Source organism: Ursus maritimus, unplaced genomic scaffold (genome assembly GCF_017311325.1).
Source record: "Ursus maritimus isolate PB19 unplaced genomic scaffold, ASM1731132v1 scaffold_29, whole genome shotgun sequence".
In the NCBI taxonomy this organism is placed as follows: Eukaryota; Metazoa; Chordata; class Mammalia; order Carnivora; family Ursidae; genus Ursus; species Ursus maritimus.
Window position 1 is genome coordinate 2,517,843 of NW_024425452.1, and position 17,729 is coordinate 2,535,571.

General features: G+C 54.8%; 3 protein-coding genes across 3 annotated transcripts in view; 2 read left to right on the plus strand and 1 right to left on the minus strand.

The window, feature by feature from the left end:
* The window catches only part of GNMT (glycine N-methyltransferase), a 2,861-nt gene extending 2,191 nt beyond the window's left edge, over positions 1-670 (plus strand). Inside the window, exons 5-6 of the mRNA XM_040643493.1 lie at positions 106-227; positions 310-670. Of these exons, the coding sequence (XP_040499427.1) occupies positions 106-227; positions 310-481 (294 nt within the window). The 3' untranslated portion in view covers positions 482-670. The remainder of the gene's footprint in view (positions 1-105; positions 228-309) is intronic.
* A 118-nt stretch (positions 671-788) lies between these two features.
* On the minus strand, positions 789-12,867 carry PEX6 (peroxisomal biogenesis factor 6). The gene is made up of 17 exons (XM_040643492.1): positions 11,971-12,867; positions 10,324-10,487; positions 9,774-9,857; positions 5,691-5,793; positions 5,473-5,606; positions 4,737-4,848; positions 4,152-4,360; positions 3,575-3,770; positions 3,347-3,423; positions 3,055-3,187; positions 2,769-2,974; positions 2,602-2,663; positions 2,252-2,360; positions 1,837-1,953; positions 1,662-1,739; positions 1,435-1,574; positions 789-1,257 (listed from the first exon to the last, which is right to left on the minus strand). The coding sequence occupies exons 1-17, from the start codon at positions 12,850-12,852 to the stop codon at positions 1,121-1,123; spliced, it is 2,943 nt and encodes a 980-aa protein (XP_040499426.1). The 5' UTR covers positions 12,853-12,867; the 3' UTR covers positions 789-1,120.
* Positions 12,868-17,238: 4,371 nt separating this feature from the next.
* Positions 17,239-17,729, plus strand: part of PPP2R5D (protein phosphatase 2 regulatory subunit B'delta) — a 20,328-nt gene continuing 19,837 nt past the window's right edge. The window contains exon 1 of the mRNA XM_040643495.1: positions 17,239-17,402. Coding sequence (XP_040499429.1) covers positions 17,376-17,402 — 27 coding nt within the window. The 5' untranslated portion in view covers positions 17,239-17,375. The remainder of the gene's footprint in view (positions 17,403-17,729) is intronic.

The following is a 17,729-nucleotide window of genomic DNA, read 5'->3' on the forward strand; positions in this document are numbered from 1 at the left end:
GTGGGGTCCCGGGGGGGGGGGAGGCCCAGAATGGGGGATGTGATCCCGGGGTCCAGGCCCCACGGTGGCTGCAAAGGCTAATGCAGCCGGCACCACCGCCTACAGAGTGACTTGACCAAGGACATCACGACGTCTGTGCTGACAGTGAACAACAAGGCCCACATGGTGACCCTGGACTATACAGTGCAGGTGCCAGGGGCTGGCCAGGATGGTTCTCCTGGCTTGAGGTACCCACTGGGCTCGGCAGGGGGTGGAGGGGGTGGTGCTGAGGCCACCAGTCCTCACGGCTGCTCGGGCGCTCTGTTGCAGTAAGTTCCGGCTCTCCTACTACCCGCACTGCTTGGCTTCCTTCACGGAGTTGCTCCGAGCTGCCTTCGGGGGCAGGTGCCAGCACAGCGTCCTGGGAGACTTCAAGCCTTACCAGCCGGGCCAGGCCTACATTCCTTGCTATTTCATCCACGTGCTGAAGAGGACGGACTGAGCGCTGAGCGTGGCCTCAGCTCCTACAGCCCTCTGCCCAGGCGCTGCCAGGTCTGGCTGGGGAGGTGGGGACCAGCGGCCCCATCCCAAGGCCAGCCCCCAGCGCAGATCCTGGGACTGCTGCTGTGGGCGCAGGGATTTATGTTCAGGCAAATGGAAGGGTGAGCAAATACAGTCTGTGCCTTTTTCAGTTCCCGCGTGCCTTGCGTGTCTGTCCAAAGGCTTAAGCTCCCCGGTGTGCCCTCCCCTGGGGCTGACTCCTTCCACAGGCTTGCTCGCCCCCACTCCAGCCTTTCAGACACAACCAGCAGGGGGCAGCATACACTTTATTCTCAGCCAAGACTGGGCTCCCTGGGGGGGGGGGGGGGCATCCCCAGAGCTCCATCCAGGCCCAAGCGCCCCCTCCTGAGCGAAGGGTCTTTAGTCTTGGAGCTGGAGCTGGCCTGGAAGGACAAACAGGTAGGCAGGGGATGATGCCCTTCGAGCCCTCGCGGCTCCTCGGCACCGAGGGGGTCTCCTGGAGGTAGGCAGCCTTTGGTGCCACGGCAGCATGCGGAGGAGCCCTTTGCTCTCCCAGGGGTCTGTGGGGTACCTAAGCACTGTTAGGCCTCGGGTCAGGCTCCCAGACGGCAGGAGGCTCCTAGCAGGCGGCCAGCCTGCGCTGGGTGCGCTGGTACCGGAGCAGCTCCTGCTCGCTGACCGAGGGCTGTAGCCGGGCAGCGGCCTGCAGCAGGTCCTCCATGGTGAGGAGCAGAGCCGAGCTCCCGGGCTCCAGCCCTGGGGGAGACGAGGGGGCAACAGAGGCTGTGGTCTGTGTCTGAGGAGGGGAGAGCCCTAGGGTGGGCATCTTCTTGCCCAGAGGCCCCCAAATATCAACAGTCCGTCCTCTGAAATCCAGGAGCAGGCCTGGTTCCCCTCTGGGAACCAGACCTCTGGGGCTGGCAAGTGGCTCACCTTCCTCCAGGTCCCGGACCCTGCGTTTGAGAGCCGCTGTCATGGCATCAGAGCAGAGGGAGTAGAGGTCTGCACCCGTCAGCTGGGGAGGGCAGCGATCCAGCACGTTCACCAAGCTCACAGAAGGCTCCAGCTTGAACCTGTTGTGCAGAGAGAGGAAAGAAACTGGCAGCCCCGACCATCCCAAGGCCCAAGCCCTTCGGGGGTCTCCCCCTAACGGGACATACTTGCGTGTGATGGCACTTAGGACACGCAGCTGGGAGGCACGGTCCTCGCTCACCCCCACGAACACCAGCTTGTCAAATCTTGAGGGAGACAGGCAGGCATAAGTGTCGGGGAGCCTAGCACGAGGGTGGAGAGGCACAGGAGGGGGTCAAGGGCCAGGCCCAGATGGGTGCGCACCTGCCAGGCCGCAGAAGGGCAGGGTCCAGGAGGTCTGGTCTGTTGGTGGCTCCAATCGCGAACACATCCTGAGTGCTGTGAAGCCCGTCCAGCTCAGCCAGGAGCTGAGACACCACCCTGCAAACGAGCACGTGGAGGCCAGTCCCCGGCCCTTCCTCAGCCTCCACCCTGCCTGTGGGGCCCCTCCTTCCCGGCCTTCCCCCTAGGGCCGCCTGCACCGTTGTGCCCTGGAGACCCCTCCACGAAGGCCCCCCTTCTCCTCAGTGTCCCTCACCCGGCTCCGCGGCCCCCTTTTTGTTGTTATACTATTTTGGAACTGGAATGGCAGGAACTCCTGGGGCTCTGGAGACTGCTGCAGCCTGTCTCACATCCCTCCGTCTTGGACCCCAGACTCCAATCAGGTTCAGACCCCCACCTGTCCATCACACCTCCAGAGTCTCCGCTTCGCCCCCGGCTCGGGGCCAGGGAGTCCAGCTCATCAAAGAAGATAACGCAGGGAGCCGCGGCCCTGGCCCTGGCAAACACTGAGGAAAGAAAGGGACCCCCAGGAGGGGGAAGCTCAGGGGGGTGTGAAGTCATGCGAAGGAGGAGGGAAAGCCAGGTGTGCCGGTTCATCAGTCCAGGTACTAGGCCACCCTGGGCAGGTCCTCTGGAGAAAGGACCATGCGACGGTGGAAAGACCTGGAGTCGCTGGAGGGTGGGGGGGGCAGCGCAAGGGCCATTAGGGTTTGGGAGGGGCTGGAAGGCTGGCCTCTCCTCACTCACCTTCTCGCACATTCTCCTCACTCTGGCCCACATACATGTTGATGAGTTCAGGCCCCTTCACGCTGAGGGAGAGGAGGAGATTCGTCAGATGCGTAAACACACAACTGACCAGCCAGCCCCTCCTGCTCCCCAGCCCGCCCAGCACCCCTTCCACACCCCCTTGCCACCTGAGGAAGGTAAGGCAGCATTCAGTAGCCACTGCCTTGGCCAGGAGGGTCTTGCCCGTGCCAGGGGGACCATGGAGCAGAAGACCTGAGCGCCTGAGGCCCAGGCTCAGCAGCTCGGGGTGCTCTAGAGGGAGCTGAATGGTCTCCAGAATCTCCTTCTTCACCTCCTGCAGCCCGCCCACATCATGCCAGGACACTGAGGGGATCTAGGAGATGGAGAGTACGCGGCTGGGGACAGGGTGGTGGTGAGAGCTCCTGTCCTACCTCCGAGGAGCTGGAGTCCTACCTTGGGGGCGCCAATGGCCTGGGACTGAGCTGTCTGCAGCTGTTCCAGTGCCTGCCCGAAATCCTCAGCCAGGAGAGGAAAGCCAGCAGCACAGAGCTCCCCCTCGTCCTCCTCACTCCAGCCACCTGCCAAACTGCAAAGAGAAGCCCAGGAGGACCTCCGGAGGGCCTGACCGAAAGCATCCCCCCCAACCCCCCGTCAAGGCCCTGGTTCCTCTTCCCCCTTCCCAGCCCCCCGCCCCCCACCATATTTCCTCTTGCCTTCTCTTCCCTCCTGTGCACAGTTTCCTTACCCCGAGTTCTTGATCCTGGCGCAGGCTGCCCGGCTGCTGTGGGTCAAAAGGGCATAGAGATCCCCCACCACGAAGCCCTGGGGAACCGCAGGAGAGGGCGCGTGAGCAGGGCACGGCAGGCAGGAACCCGCAGGAGACCTGTCCCCCAGCGGGAGCAGAGGCCCAGGGTGGAGCCCGCACGGGCAGGGCAGCGGGACGGAGGGGGGGGTGCCCCGTCTCGGTACTCACTGCGCAGTGCCGTGCCAGCTGCGCCAGGTTCACCTCCTGGCCCAGGGGGAGGTGGGCGGTGAGCGCCCGCAGGACACTGAGCCGCCGCCCCTCTGACAACGCCGGCACCTCCAGCTCGTGAGGAAACGCCGTCTGCACGTCGGCAGGCAGGTCCTGGGCCCGGCTCGTGGTGGCCACGACCATCAGGGGCGGGCAGCTGCAGACACAGAGCGGGCGCTGAGGGCAAGAGTGTGGCCGGGCGGGGAGGCAGGTGGCCGCTGGCGCGGGACGGGGAGGGGAGCACCCCAGCGCTCACCCCGTGGGCACAGCTTGAGGGAGGACCTGTGGTCCCCGCCCTCACACGGGGAGCTCACTGACAGAGGCTGTGTTTTTTTCTCCGACACGGTGCTCCCCACAAAGCACTAGGGACCGCATCCCCCTCCCTCTGGACACCCCAAGCTGCTCGGCTCAGGACCGTCTGGAGGACAGCCACATGGGCGAGATGTCGGAGGAGCCGTCGAGGAAGAGAGGACGAGAGGCCGAAGAGAAGTGGGGAGGCCGGGCCCCGCCGTTTTGCAGACCCAGCTCCGTACCACACCTGGTGAGGGGGTCCTTGTCGAGGAGGAGGCGACGCAGCGTGGCCACCACACGGGCGTCCTCACCCAGCCCGTCACGGTCCCGGCCCAGAAGGTCCACGGCTGTGAGCAACAGAACCACAGGCCGGCAGCGCCGGGCCCGGGAGAAGGCGGCCTGCAGTTTTGTCTCCACAGCCCCGCTACTGTCCGCACAGAGGCTGGAGCAGGGCACCTGGGGACGAGGCCCCAACGGTCTGTGAGCAAAGGGCAGGCGTGACGGAGGCAGGACGGGCGGGGAGAAGAGCCAGAAGACGCAGGCCATCTTTTATTTAGAGGGCGGAGACGGGGGAGAAGGGAACACTGGCCAAGGCCTACCTCCCCTCTACCCTGACCTCATTCCCTGGACTACCCACCACAATCTTCAAACCCCTTCCTTTTTGAAAGTTATCTTCTCGTAGCTGAGAATCATGGGAACAGGCCTGACCTCCTGGCCCACCCGGCTGAAGTGCTGGGGTGCTGGGGCCAGGCTGGTGGCCAGAAGGGGGAGGGGAGCGGGAGAATCTGGGCCGGGCGGGGCAGCTGGGGGTCAACTCTCCAGGTACCCTCACCTTCAGCAGGTGGAGCCCGAGGCGGCTGCAGGCTGCAGTGACGGCTGTGGTTTTCCCACTGCCCGGGGGACCCCGGAGAAGGACACTGCTGGTTCCTGTCAACAGGGTACCTCTGCAACCAGAGAGCAGACACTGGTCTCCTCCACTCTGCTCAAACCCCCAGCAACAGAGGGACCCTTGGATGGAGAAAGCAGGCACCTCCCTCTCCTTGTGGCACCCCTCCTCCTCCAGGGCTGTTTGCACGTGGTGAAGCCATAGTTCCCATGCCACCTCTGGTGCCCTGGCAGGGGCACGGAGCGTATCCAGCAGCCAGAACAATTCCCTTTTGTCGTCACTGCCTTTAAAGCCTTGGATGATATCCAGAGGAGTTAGGGGAAGGTCTGTGTCTACGCTTAGGCCAGTGGTTTGAGGAGCTGTAGCATTTGGGCCCAGGGCGGTGAAGGCCAGAATGGCTAGTGGGCTCCCCAAGGGGAAGGGCAGTCTCAGAGACAGCTGTCCCTGGGGGAGATTTTTCTTCTACAGCCAACGTTGGAGGATGGACGTTGTCCCCAGAAAGGAGCCTAGGAATTTGCTTACAGAAAGGACATGGGCTAGTGGCCTGGGCATACTGGTTTGAGGGAGGTCCCCCCAACCCTACGCTGGCCAGTGCATTAGGGACTGATTGTCCAGCCCACTGCCCCTCCAGAGATGTTCCAGGCAGGCTTCTCTCCCACCCTGAGGCCGCGGCTTCACTCACCCCGGCTGGAGGCGAGGCTTCAGGGCAGCACAGAGCTCAGTCACCAAGGTCTCCAGGCCTGGAGGAGACAAGCTGTTCCAAGGAGTGGATTCTCCTGAAGCGAGCCTTGGAACTGGGCTCAGGGTAGAACCCACCTGGGAAAGGCCGGAGGAAGCTTTAGTGCCTGGAAGCTGTTTCTGTTCCTCCTCCCAGGTCTAGTCCCATCCCCAGGGCCTCACCAAGTACAAGGAGGTATGAGTGGTGTCCGCCAAGTACGCGCTGCTCGGCCCATCAGGAGCTTCCCCAATGGTTTTCTTCACTTTAAAAAACATTTCTCGCCACCTGTAGGAAAGAAGCCCAATGAACTGCGCAGATTCAGAGCCCACATACACCTCTCCCTAAGGACAAGGTGGCTGTCTCCATCATAGAGTCGACCACAGGGACAAACTCAAGAACAGCACGAGTAACTGCCCCCAGATATGGCAGGGGGTGAGGAAGGGGACAGGAGGAGGGATAAAGGAGCCTTTCTTATCTCCCTGGCTGGCTCCTGCACATTTTGAGGGCAGGAGCTATAACAGCCCTCCACATCCCTCATGGCAACCATCAGAGAGCCTTGGGGACGTGTTTCTCCAGGTAGATGGCCTACCCACCCATTCCAGGGGGAGGAGCTACAGCTGCAGTAAGCAATGATCACCTGACCATTTTCACTGGCTCTAGAATACAGTCTTCCCCTCCAAGTCATACCTCCCAAAGCCTTCCAACACGTCAGCAGGAAGGGTCCCTTGGGTCGTTATTCAATAAAGAAATCTAATTGCAGATTCCTTATTAAAGACATCTAATGATTAATTCATTATTTTGGCTGCACATTAGAATTATCTGTGAAACTTGAAAATCAACATCTCCCACATATTATATGATTCTGTTCAGCAGATTGGTAATTGCTGGGGGCTGAGGGAAGGGGGGAGTAGAGAGGGTCTGCTAATGGGCAGGGGTGTTGGGGGGAAGAAAATGTTCTGGAATTAGTGGTGTTGGTTGCATAACCTTATGAATATAGTAAAAGCCACTGAATTGTATATTTTATTTTTTTTAAAGATTTTATTTATTTATTTGAGAGAAAAAGAGCATGAACAAGGGGGAGAGGGAGAAGCGGACTCCCTACTGAACAGGGAGCCCAATGTGGGGCTCGATCCCAGGACCCTGAGATCATGACCTGAGCCGAAGGCAGATGCTTAACCAACCGAGCCACCCAGGCACCCCTGAATCGTACACTTTATTTTTTTTTAAGATTATTTATTTATTTGACAGAGATAGACAGCCAGCGAGAGAGGGAACACAAGCAGGGGGAGTGGGAGAGGAAGAAGCAGGCTCCCATTGGAGGAGCCCGATGTGGGGCTCGATCCCGGAACGCCAGGATCACGCCCTGAGCCGAAGGCAGACGCCTAACGACTGTGCTACCCAGGCGCCCAGAAGCATACACTTTAAACATGTGAATTAGATCTCAGTTTTTAAAAAAGTAATCTCTACGCCAGATGTGGGGGTCGAACTCATGACCCTAAGATCAAGAGTTGCATCCTCTACTGACTGAGTCAGCCAGGCGCCCATCTCAATATTTTAAATTAGCATTTTCCCCTCCTTTCGTAAAAATAAAGACTGCACAGGCCCCAGCCTCACCTTGACTCTGCGCAAACACGTCTGGGGTGGGGTTCAGGCATCTGCATTTTTTGAAAGCTCCCCCAGCCGTAACCAGGGCTGTGCACTCACTGGCTAGTCTCAGAGTGAGTGGGGGGCACTCAACCTACAAAGGGTGCAGAGAGCAGGGAGCAGGTAGTAGTGACTAGCCCAATCTTCCAGAAAAGAAATGATGAACTACTTTCCTCTTTAATCCTCAGGTGGAAAGGCAATGACTTGGCCCAGACTAGAACTTGGGCCTCTTTTAAGTTCCAGTTGGTGCAAATTCCTTTGTTCACATGGTCTGTCGTAAAGCTGCTTACTCTGGCAGCAAAGTGGGGTGTGTGGGAATAATGCCAGGTGGAGGGGAGAAGCACAGCAGATTGGTATTATGAACTCTCCCGATTATTAGGGTAGGCGGTTATCGTGATAAAATGTGGAACATATGGGGCACCTGGGTGGCTCAGTCGGTTGGGGGTCTTCCTTCGGCTCGGGTCATGATCCCAGGGTCCTGGGATCAAGTCCCGCATCAGCTCTCTGCTCATCAGGGAGCCTGCTTCTTCCTCTCCCTCTGCCGCTCCCCCTGCTTGTGCTCCCTCACTCTCTCTGTCAAATAAACAAATAAAATCTTAAAAAAAAAAAACCTGGAGCATAAGGAAGCCTGTGTCTTACTGATATTCAGTATAAATGGACAGTAGGTAGCGCTAGAACCTGGCATCTCAACCCTGAGTCACAGTGCACGTGGTGAGCAGTGGCATCCAAGGGTAAACAGCACTGGGGGAGGTTAGGGGGAAGTCCCCCCTTCCACGACAGCACGACCATCTCAGTAAGTACAAGGATCAGAGCTCTTGAACGTATCTGGACATTGCTGGGGAAAGCTGGGTTGTGTTCTCAAGAGCCAGACGGGAGACAATGGAGCTGGATCCTTGCTGGTTTGCTCTGGGGCAGTGGAACCGCGGAAGAGCCTGCAGGGGCTACACCACCAACATCACAGAAGCTTCCTAGCAAGGCTTCCCTTCCCTTTGCAGGACCTACTGAGGGGGAAAAACTGTGTGCTAGGTCCCAGAAGGGTCCAGTGCCTGCTTTCCTTTGGAAGTACAAAGGGTGGGCATTCTGTAGTTCTCCTACAGAAAGCTAGCTCGTAGATACTGGCTATATTTAAGATGGGAGACACGAGTGGGAAGTGACTAATACATGCCAGCGTGGCATTTTCTACCAGGCCCTAGTTGTAGATAAGATTTGGGAAAGCTCAAAGGGGTGCCATGAGCATTAAATGGGGTTACAAAGGGTACTACCAGGCCCTTCACGTGGGTACCACAGCTCTGAATGAACCAAGCTCTGAATGTTGATCAAGGATGAATCAGGCAATCCAGACAATGCATCTGTCTTGGCAGAGAACCCAGGCTGGCTAGGCCGGAGACCTTGGGCATGCCAACTCCTACACCTCAGTTCCTTCCGGCTGGCCCCACCACCTCACAAGGAATCCCCTGTGCATGCTGGATTAGTGGGTCTATTAGCTGTGCTCTCCTAGTACGTCGCTACAGGAAATCAGTCCCGGGCTATCAGGCTACACATTCTCCCGCTTCACAGAAAGCCAAAGCAGTCTCTGAATTCTTTGTCTCACCCTTTTACATGGAACCTCTGTGATCAGTGTCTACAGGGAGGAGAAAGGTTGCACTCCTTGGGGGCGCCTGGGTGGCACAGCGGTTAAGCGTCTGCCTTCGGCTCAGGGCGTGATCCCGGCGTTGTGGGATCGAGCCCCACATCAGGCTCCTCCGCTAGGAGCCTGCTTCTTCCTCTCCCACTCCCCCTGCTTGTGTTCCCTCTCTTGCTGGCTGTCTCTCTCTCTCTCTCTGTCCAATAAATAAAAAATTAAAAAAAAATAAATAAATAAAAAGTAAAGAGAAGGTTGCACTCCTTGTTTTGGGTGCTTGGGTCACTTATGCTTAATTTCTCACTCTTTATTGAGAGCAAGGAAAAAGAGAAGGCCTGTCAATGACAGCAGCCATCTGTCTCTCCTCCACTCTGGGAGATGGGACTGCAAAGCTGCATGTGCACGCTGCATTAATTAGGGCAGAAATCAAAGCCTGGGTCTCCTTATGTTGGGTATATGGGAGGTGCGGCCCAAAACCTGGCCCAAATGACACTGTGGTTAAGAAAGAAAAGCAAGGAATCTCATGTTGGTCTAGGCCATTAAACTTCTTAATGCCTTCCTGTACCGATGACCACCAATAATTTGAGGATAAATACGTCCCAAAGGTGGCAGGCAGTGATTCTTCATCTTTTTTCAGTCCCGCGCCTATTTGAGAACCTGAAGAAAGCATGTACCTTTTCACTAGAAAAAATGTACATGACAAGGGTACCTGGGTGGCTCAATCGGCTAGGTATCTGCCTTTGGCTCAGGTCATGATCCCAGGGTCCTAGGATTGAGCCCCCCAGCTCTCTGCTCAGCGGGGAGCCTCTTTCTCCCTCTCCCCCATGCTCATGCTCTCTAGCTCTTTCTCTCAAATAAATAAAATCTTTTTTAAAAATGTACATGATAATCAAGTTTTCTTATATACAAAATTATTCCACACAACTTGTGGGGAGGGGATCATAGAACTCTTGCACCCGGGTTAGGGATCCCAGCTGTAGGATAAGAGACAGCTGCGTACCTGGGCAGTTTCTCTGGGCTTCCTTCCAGGATCTCTACTTGCCCAACTGTTGGCACACACAGAACATCCCCTTCCTGGACTGCCCTGCAAACACAGCAGTGGCCCTGGTCAGCTCACAATAAGAGTCAAGAGCATGGGCCTGACATATCCCCTCATGTCTACTCCCAACCCGCAGACCATAAGGGCCTACCGCCCACCCAGAGATCCCAAGCAGCTGTCCAGAGAACAGGTCTGACCTAGAATGAGCTGGGGGGAATGGCAGAGAGGCTAGAAAGGGAGAATCAGAGAGCAGTGAGGGGCAAAGCAGGATCCTGGCTCTTTGCGGGCCCTCTCAAATCAAAGAGGCTTCTCAGTTTAGAATGTCCAGATTCACCTCGTGGTACCAATTTCCTTTCTATTGACCACCTGCCACACCAAGAGGCATCTAGCCACAATACTGCCTAAAATGTGGCTTTGTAAAGTCAGAGCTCTGTGGGACCTGCACCTAAGGCATGGAATAGGAGGAGAGCAAGGGTGAGATGCTATCTCCTGAAAGGGGTAAGCAGCTAACCTGGGTGTCTGAAAGTGCCGGTAAAGAACATGGTCATAATTTCCGTTGGTGCTGTAGTGGGGAGAGGACACAATTTCGATGTGTAACTCTTTGGCAAACAGAGGCTCAGGCAGCACTGAGCGGCTTCCTTTGTCTTCAGGGTTGCTGGAGCCTTCCAAGTATCTCTATTAGAGAAATAACCACCACCTTATCACCTTCTCCCAAGGAGTCAGGCTCTGCCCTACCTTCACTTTAGCAGCCAATGTTTCTATTTGCATCCTCTAACCACAAGGCCTGTGGGAGGGAGGCCTAAGGTAGCCAAACTGAATACCTGTATCTTCCCTAGAAACAGAAACCTCTCCTCATGGGCACCAGGAAGAGATTTCTGACTCTAGCTCCAAAAAGTTCCCCAGTAAAAATAACCTTTCTGCGATACCTTTAAGTTGACCCTGAGCCAGGAAAGTGGTAAAGACATTTAATTCCCACAAGTACTTTTGAGTGACACCAGGCAGCAAGTGGAACTGCTATTAATTGGACATTAGTGGGGACACTGAATTCAGGCTGTGGGAAAAGGATATGATCTCGCTGAAGCTGAAAGGGTTGGTTCAGCTGAATGAGCTCCAGTCTGAAGACTCCAGTTTTTCCTCCATTCAAAGGGAAACCCACACCTGACTCCCATTCATGCATATCTTACATCCTTCTTGACATCTTATAACACAAATTGGCTATGCCAGCTTTAGCTAACAGAACTTTCTACAGTGATAGAAATGTTACCTACATGTGCTGTTGAGCATTTGACACATAACTGAAGCATCTGAAGAACGGTTTTAAGTTTTATTTAGTTTTAAGTTAAAAAGCCACACTGTAGCCAGTGGCTTCTGTATTGGACAGTACAGGCCTAAACCATATATCTAGGTGCCTAATTAAACAGTAGACTATATTTGTCCCCCCAAATACAATGATCTTCTTGAAGTAATCTCCTTAAAGGCAGGAACCAAAAATTTCTCTCGGGTATATTTACTAAAATATTAAAATCAAATACCAGGCACTAAAGATAATAAAGAGTCCTTCCCTTCAAAGAATTTAAAATATATAACTGAGGATTAGATAAGAGTACATAATCGTAACGGGACAGAAAAAAAATGCTCTAAGAAAGGTACAAAACACTATAGGAGAAAGAAGTCATGTCAAATATATGGTAAGATGGTGTAAGGCTTTGAGAAGAGGTAGCATCTTTAGATGGGCTTTGAAGGAAAGGATGGTAGGACTTTCACAGATGAGGCTAGAAGAACAGAAAGCTATTTGAAGTCAAGGATAAGCATGAGCAAAAGAAATGAGGTATCATCCTCCATATTACTCAGTACAATTCTGGATACACTGTAGCAATTCAATAAACAACTGATTAAGTAGAATTAATATACTGTATGTACCTGGTAATTTGACGATGACTCTCTCCTTTCACCTGAATGGATGAAAGCCCTTCCCATGCACCACTACACCATGGAGGATTATATTTTGATTGTAGAGAATAGGTAAATAAGACTAAGAGACATTAAGATCTAAGGAGTAAGGGGTCTAAATTCTACAGCTCTCTTCTTCCAATTCAGTTGAGATAAGGAAGAGGGAATAAGGAGTGGAAGCATTCCTGACCTCAGTCCTGTATCCTACCTGAATTCTGAGCTCTCCCACTTCCAGGGGATCACAGCCGAGATTAAAAGCCAGAGTGGCAGGCACGAGGGCCAGTCTGTCAGCGAGGGGCTCTCCCGGCTGCCCAGAGCCGGGTCCCAGCCTTTCAGAGAGGTCCCAGCGAGGCTCTAGGACCTGCACCCTGGCCAAATGTGGCTGGGAAGTGTTCGACGACTCTCCGGCTCGGGTCACCCACACCCATTCGCCCTGGAAGAGGCCCAGGCTACGGAGACAGCTCCGGCTTACCCCCAGTGAATCTCCAGTCCCTCCCAGAACTCCCCGGAGTCGCCGGACTGTGCGGTTAACCGCGAAGGACGACACCACAGGTGGGGGTGGGGGCCGGCTGCTGTCCCCAGCCTCCCGACCCAGTTTGGCCCGCCCACGGAGCTCAGTCACAGCTAGCCGCGTCCCTGGGCCCAGCAGCCCTTGCAACGCCGGCCGCGTCTCCAGCACCCTCGGTCCGGGCACTGGCAGGGCCTCTCCGCGCCGCACCAGCAGCGGCCCGACTCGCGGTCCCAGCCCAGGCCCCGACGAAGTGCCAAGCAGCGCCCAGCCCAGCGCCGGAGGCCGCCGCACAGGGCGCGCCCGCACCCACGCCCCGGAGCCCAGAGCCAGGAGCCGCAGCAGCGCGCGGCTAACCAGCAGCTGCGGGGGCCCTGGACCCTGCTCTTCGGTCTCCGCGCCCGGTCCCTCCAGGGCCGCCACAAGCAGCGCCGGCCCTGCGGGGCTCTCCCCTGCGGGCCGCAGAGCCAGCACCAGTCCCAGCCCCGCTGCAGGCCACGGGCCCCCGGGGGGCAGCAGCACCGCCAGCGGGGGTGCCTCGGTCGGGAAGGGGTCCAGGACCCGCAAGACGGCCAGCGCCATGGTGACAGGAGACCAACGAGGAAGGCGAAGGAGAGCGGCTTCCGGAACCAGCCTGCCGCGCGCCGTTTCCGCTTCCGTCGGGGGAGGTGCGAGGAGAGTGGGCGGGGCGGCGGGTCCCTGGCGCGCGCGCCTGGAGGGTGAGCGGCGACTCGGATTGATGGGAGGCTTCCTCGGTGGCAGTAACACGTTCACTGCCGTTGCGTAGTCTTTTGACACTGTGTTTGCGGGGATCTGACTAACGCGCCTGCTAGGGGAGTGACGTCCTCTCAATTGTCCTGCCATGCACTTAACAGTTAAATGAATGAACATCGAACCGTCAGCGTGCTCAGGACCAGCTTGGCCCAGGGCTCAGAGCTATGGGTGGAGTGTTTAGGAAGGAGTCCAGCCCTCTGTGGAACTCCTACAGTTTCCATGGTGGAACTGGAGGCAATGAGGTCTGGGGGTTGTGGGGAGGGTTGCAGGAGGGAGTGGTAGGATAAAACTGCTTCAGACATGCTTACGGATATGTAGTGGCTGCTGGCTGGATTACTACTTGTGATTCATGTAGCCCTGGAGTACTTGGTGCTGCCACACCTGTTCCAACACATCCTACACAAAACCCACGTTCCAGTGTTTCTTGTCTTGTTTATTGTCCTGTTCGTTCTGCTCCCACCAAACTTGAAGTGAAGACAAAGCAGCTTCGCTTTTTCATTCCTCCAAAACCAGTTGCTCTCCCTGCCCCACCAATCCTTGCAGATTGGAGACCCACGTCCTGTTTCTACCCTGCAGGGTGGGAGGGATGTGGGGGGGGGGTGTAGAGCAGGCAGAAGAGAGGGATTCAAGGCTTCGGTCATGAGCGCGAGCCAACAGCTTGCTTCCCAACTTTGCTGTTACTTAGATTCCATCCTTGTCTCCACCTCCACTGCTTTGGACGCTGGCAGGCCACATTTCCAGTTATTAACAACAAAAACAATATTTTCACTTAGAATCAATGGATTGGTTGGTGGTAATCTACTCTTTCTGGACCTTGCATTCTCCAAACACCGCCTTTCTCCTTTCCTGCACAGCTGAACAACTTGAGGCAGCTTCTCCTTTGCACGTTATGAATTCCTGAAAATATCCTGAAAATCTGAGAGTTGAATATTAGATTTATGTGTTGTAAGGTATTTCTATTCCTAGCAAGACAAGAAGGTATTTTTATATTTTTTAAAAGATTTTATTTATTTATTTGACACACAGAGAGAAAGAGTGAGTGAGCACAAGCAGGGGTGTGGCAGAGGCAGAGGGAGAAGCAGGCTCCCCGCTGAGCAGAGAGCCCAATGTGGGCCTCCATCCCAGGACCCTGAGCTGAAGGCAGACACTTAACCGACTGGGCCACCCAGGTACCCCTATTTTTTTTTTTTTAAGATTTATTTATTTATTTGACAGAGAGAGAGAGAGAGACAGGCAGTGAGAGAGGGAACACAAGCAGGGGGAGTGGGAGAGGAAGAAGCAGACTCCCAGCGGAGGAGCCTGATGTGGGGCTCGATCCCACAACGCCGGGATCACGCCCTGAGCCAAAGGCAGATGCTTAATGACTGAGCCACCCAGGTGCCCCAAGATACCCGTATTTTTTAATTTTTAAAAAAATTTTTAAAAAGATTTTATTTATTTATTTGACACAGAGAGAGACAGCCAGCGAGAGAGGGAACACAAGCAGGGGGAGTGGGAGAGGAAGTAGCAGGCTTCCCAGCAGAGGAGCCTGATGTGGGGCTCGATCCCAGAACGCCGGGATCATGCCCTGAGCCGAAGGCAGACGCTTAATGACTGCGCCACCCAGGAGCCCCCTTATTTATTTTTTTTTAAAGTAGGCTCCACACTGGGGCTTGAACTCATGACCCTGAGATCAAGACATGAGCTGAGATCAAGAGTCAGTTTCCCATCTAGACCCTCCAAAAAAATTTTTTTTTAAATGTCTGATTATAGTTCCTGGAGGTACTTCTAGTCTTAAACTTGAAATTGTCCAATTCCACTTTTTTGTTTTGTTTTATTTTGTTTTGTTTGTTTTGTTTTGAGAGAGAGAAAGAGAGGGCATAGGCACGCTTGAGATGGGGACAGAGGGAGAGGGACAGAATCTTAAGCAAACTCCACAATGAGCGTGGATCCTGATGTAGGGCTCCATCTTACAACCCTGAGGTCATGATCCGACCTGAGCCAAAATCAAGAGTTGGACACTTAACCAACTGAGCAACCCAGGTAGCCCTCCACATTTTTTTTTTTTTTAAGTAACGTCTGCCCAACATGGGGCTGGAACTTACAACCCAAGATCAAGAGTCACATGCTCCACTGACTGAGTCATCCAGTCTCCTCCTCTGTTCCACATCTTTAAAAGAGCATGCAAGAATGTACTAGGGACCCGAATTCATATGGATGAAAGTTCCCATTTGGTAGTTCTTGAACTGTATTATGTGGGTCTGTCCCTTGTCTCCCAGAGGGACCAAGGACTGGGAGGATGGTGGCATGAGTCCCAAAAAGGATATGCCTGCTTTACATGGGAAAGCTCTAAGCCTCAGGACTATAGTGCTCCTTGAGGCCTTGGGAATGGGGTAAATAAATCTGCTCTCCTGTCTAGTTCAGCACCTAGGTAGACGCAAATATCCATCCACAAATATCCTTTCTTCCGAGGCTTTTCCCCCCAGCAAATAATTGTTGGGATGCAGTCTGCTTTGTGTTACTTTGAAATTGTCATTAATCATTGGGAGGCAAATACTATTTCCATAAGATAAGAGCCTACATTTGTTGCCTTTACTTCCATACCTCTTGCTCACTCTTCAACCCATTATAACCTTCCTTCCACTTCTGAAAACTTTCCTGCAAAGATCACCTACAACTACAGAATCAGGCTGGTGGTGTTTGATCTTTATTTTGTTCAGTCATTCCCTGGAATCTGTCACTATTGACCAGTCCTCTTTTACTTCCTTTGCCATTGCGACACCAGTTTTCCACGTACACCTCTGATGGCTCCAGAAGTCATCTTCAACTCCTCCCTTTCCCTTACCATCTTCCCCACAATCCAATGAATCACCAAATCCAGTTGATTCTACACATTTCCCAATTTGTCTTTTCTTCTCCCTGCCAGCCTTTGTCTTATAACATAGCTGTTCTGGTCAAGGGCCACAGGCTTTTTCTTGAGCCTTCTCCAGTTTCTTCATATAGTCAATCATCAGACGGAGTAGACTTTTTAAGATTTACTTATTTATTTTAGAGAGACAGAATGAGAGAGAGAGTGTGAAGAGGGGGAGGAGCAGAGGGAGAGGTAGAGGGAGAGTCTTAAGCAGATGCCACGCTGAGCATGGACCCTGCCTTGGGACTCAATCTCCTGACCCTGAGATCATGACCTGAACCGAAACCAAGAGTCACATGCTCAACCAACTGAGCCACCCAAGTGTCCCCCAAGTTGGATTTTTAAAAAAGATTTTATTTGTCAGAGAGAGAGAGCACAAGCAGGGGGACGGCAGGCAGAGGGAGAGACAGGCTCCCTGGGATCAGGACCTGAGCCAAAGGCAGAAGCTTAACTGACTGATCCACCCAGGTGCCCCTAGAGTTGACTTCCTGAAACATTCCTCCAGCCACCTCTAGGTTTGTGTAATTCACTACATTGTATCTTAAGCATCTGTTTATACAAGTCTATGAACTTCACCAGTGAACTCCCTGAGGGCAGGAAATAATCTTACTCATTAGGACACGGGCTTGGGCAGGATGGAAGTAAGGGACGTATATCCTGAGACACTCAACAAGACCTAGCTTTTCCACTGTATTCCCAAGTGTTCCAGTCTAGCTGGTTCCCCAATCCCAGGGCACTTGCAATAGGAACGGGAACCCTCTTTCCAAAATTGTAACAAACCCAGAATTTTCATCTCATCTCACCAGGGTCCCCGCCAGTCAGCCTTCCCCTTTCGTTCTCTACAAGCCCCGTCTAAGAAACCGATGCCCTAGAGAACTATTGGGAGCTCTCTCCACTAATTTTGCAGATGCAATTAGTGCTAAGTTACCCCGATGAAGAAAGGTATCCTTCATTTTAGGGCTTCTTTCCTTCCATTCGGACTGGGCGAAGGAGCAGAGCAGGGAAAGAGCGAGAGCCACTTTAGAAGGGAAGGGGCTGCGAAGAATGGCCGAGGGCGACGCACACCAGACGCCGGAGTGCGGCACTGGGTGCTAAGCCTGGGCTTCCCCTTATCCCCGCCTCCTTTGTTAAGCTCGACCCACTTTAGGGCGGGACCTCCCACTTCAACCAATTCTGGGAGACGAACCCTGGCGGTTTGTACTCTTCCTTTCCAATGAGAAAAAAAGGAAGCAGCTTGGCCCCAATAACCAATCCGAGGAGGCGGCGCCTGGTTGTCAGGCAGGTTTGTAAGAGTTCGGGCCAATTGGAGGCGCAATCACCGCTCGACCCGGGCGCAGCGCGCAGGCGGTGGCGAAGAGACGCCGAGCGGGCCGAGTGCGGCCGAGCAAAGCCGGAGCCGGAGCGGGGCCGCAGGAGCCGGGCTGGGTCCGGACGGGCCGAGATGCCCTATAAACTGAAGAAGGAGAAGGTGAGTGTGGCCCTCTTCCTCGCGCCTCCGCCTTGGGGCCTGCGCGGAGCTCTGGGAGAGGCCGAGCCAGGCCCGGGACAGCCCCAGACTGACCCTCCCGTCCGGCCCCCGCAGGACTCCCGGGGCCAGCCCTCCGCCCCCGCTGCTGGCCGCACCCCCAGCCTGTGCCGCAGCTGGGAAGCCTCCCTCACCTAGCTCGGGATGGAGTCCCCCGCGTACACCTCCATCCTTTCCTCCCTTCACCTACCCCCGGCCCTGGGTAACCACCTCCCTCCAGATCTGCCCCACTCCCAGGTCACTCCGCTGCTTTTTCTCCACCCCCCCCCC

Bases quoted from the DNA above. Each gene is read 5' to 3' on its own strand.
- PEX6 (XM_040643492.1), bottom strand. From the start codon at position 12,852: ATGGCGCTGGCCGTCTTGCGGGTCCTGGACCCCTTCCCGACCGAGGCA. The intron at 5,794-9,773 runs GTACGCAGCTGT...TCTTTCCTACAG, and splicing joins AGCCCAGAGAAACTGCCCAG to GTGGCGAGAAATGTTTTTTA. The intron at 3,188-3,346 runs GTAAGGAAACTG...TTCTCTTTGCAG, and splicing joins GCCAGGATCAAGAACTCGGG to TTTGGCAGGTGGCTGGAGTG.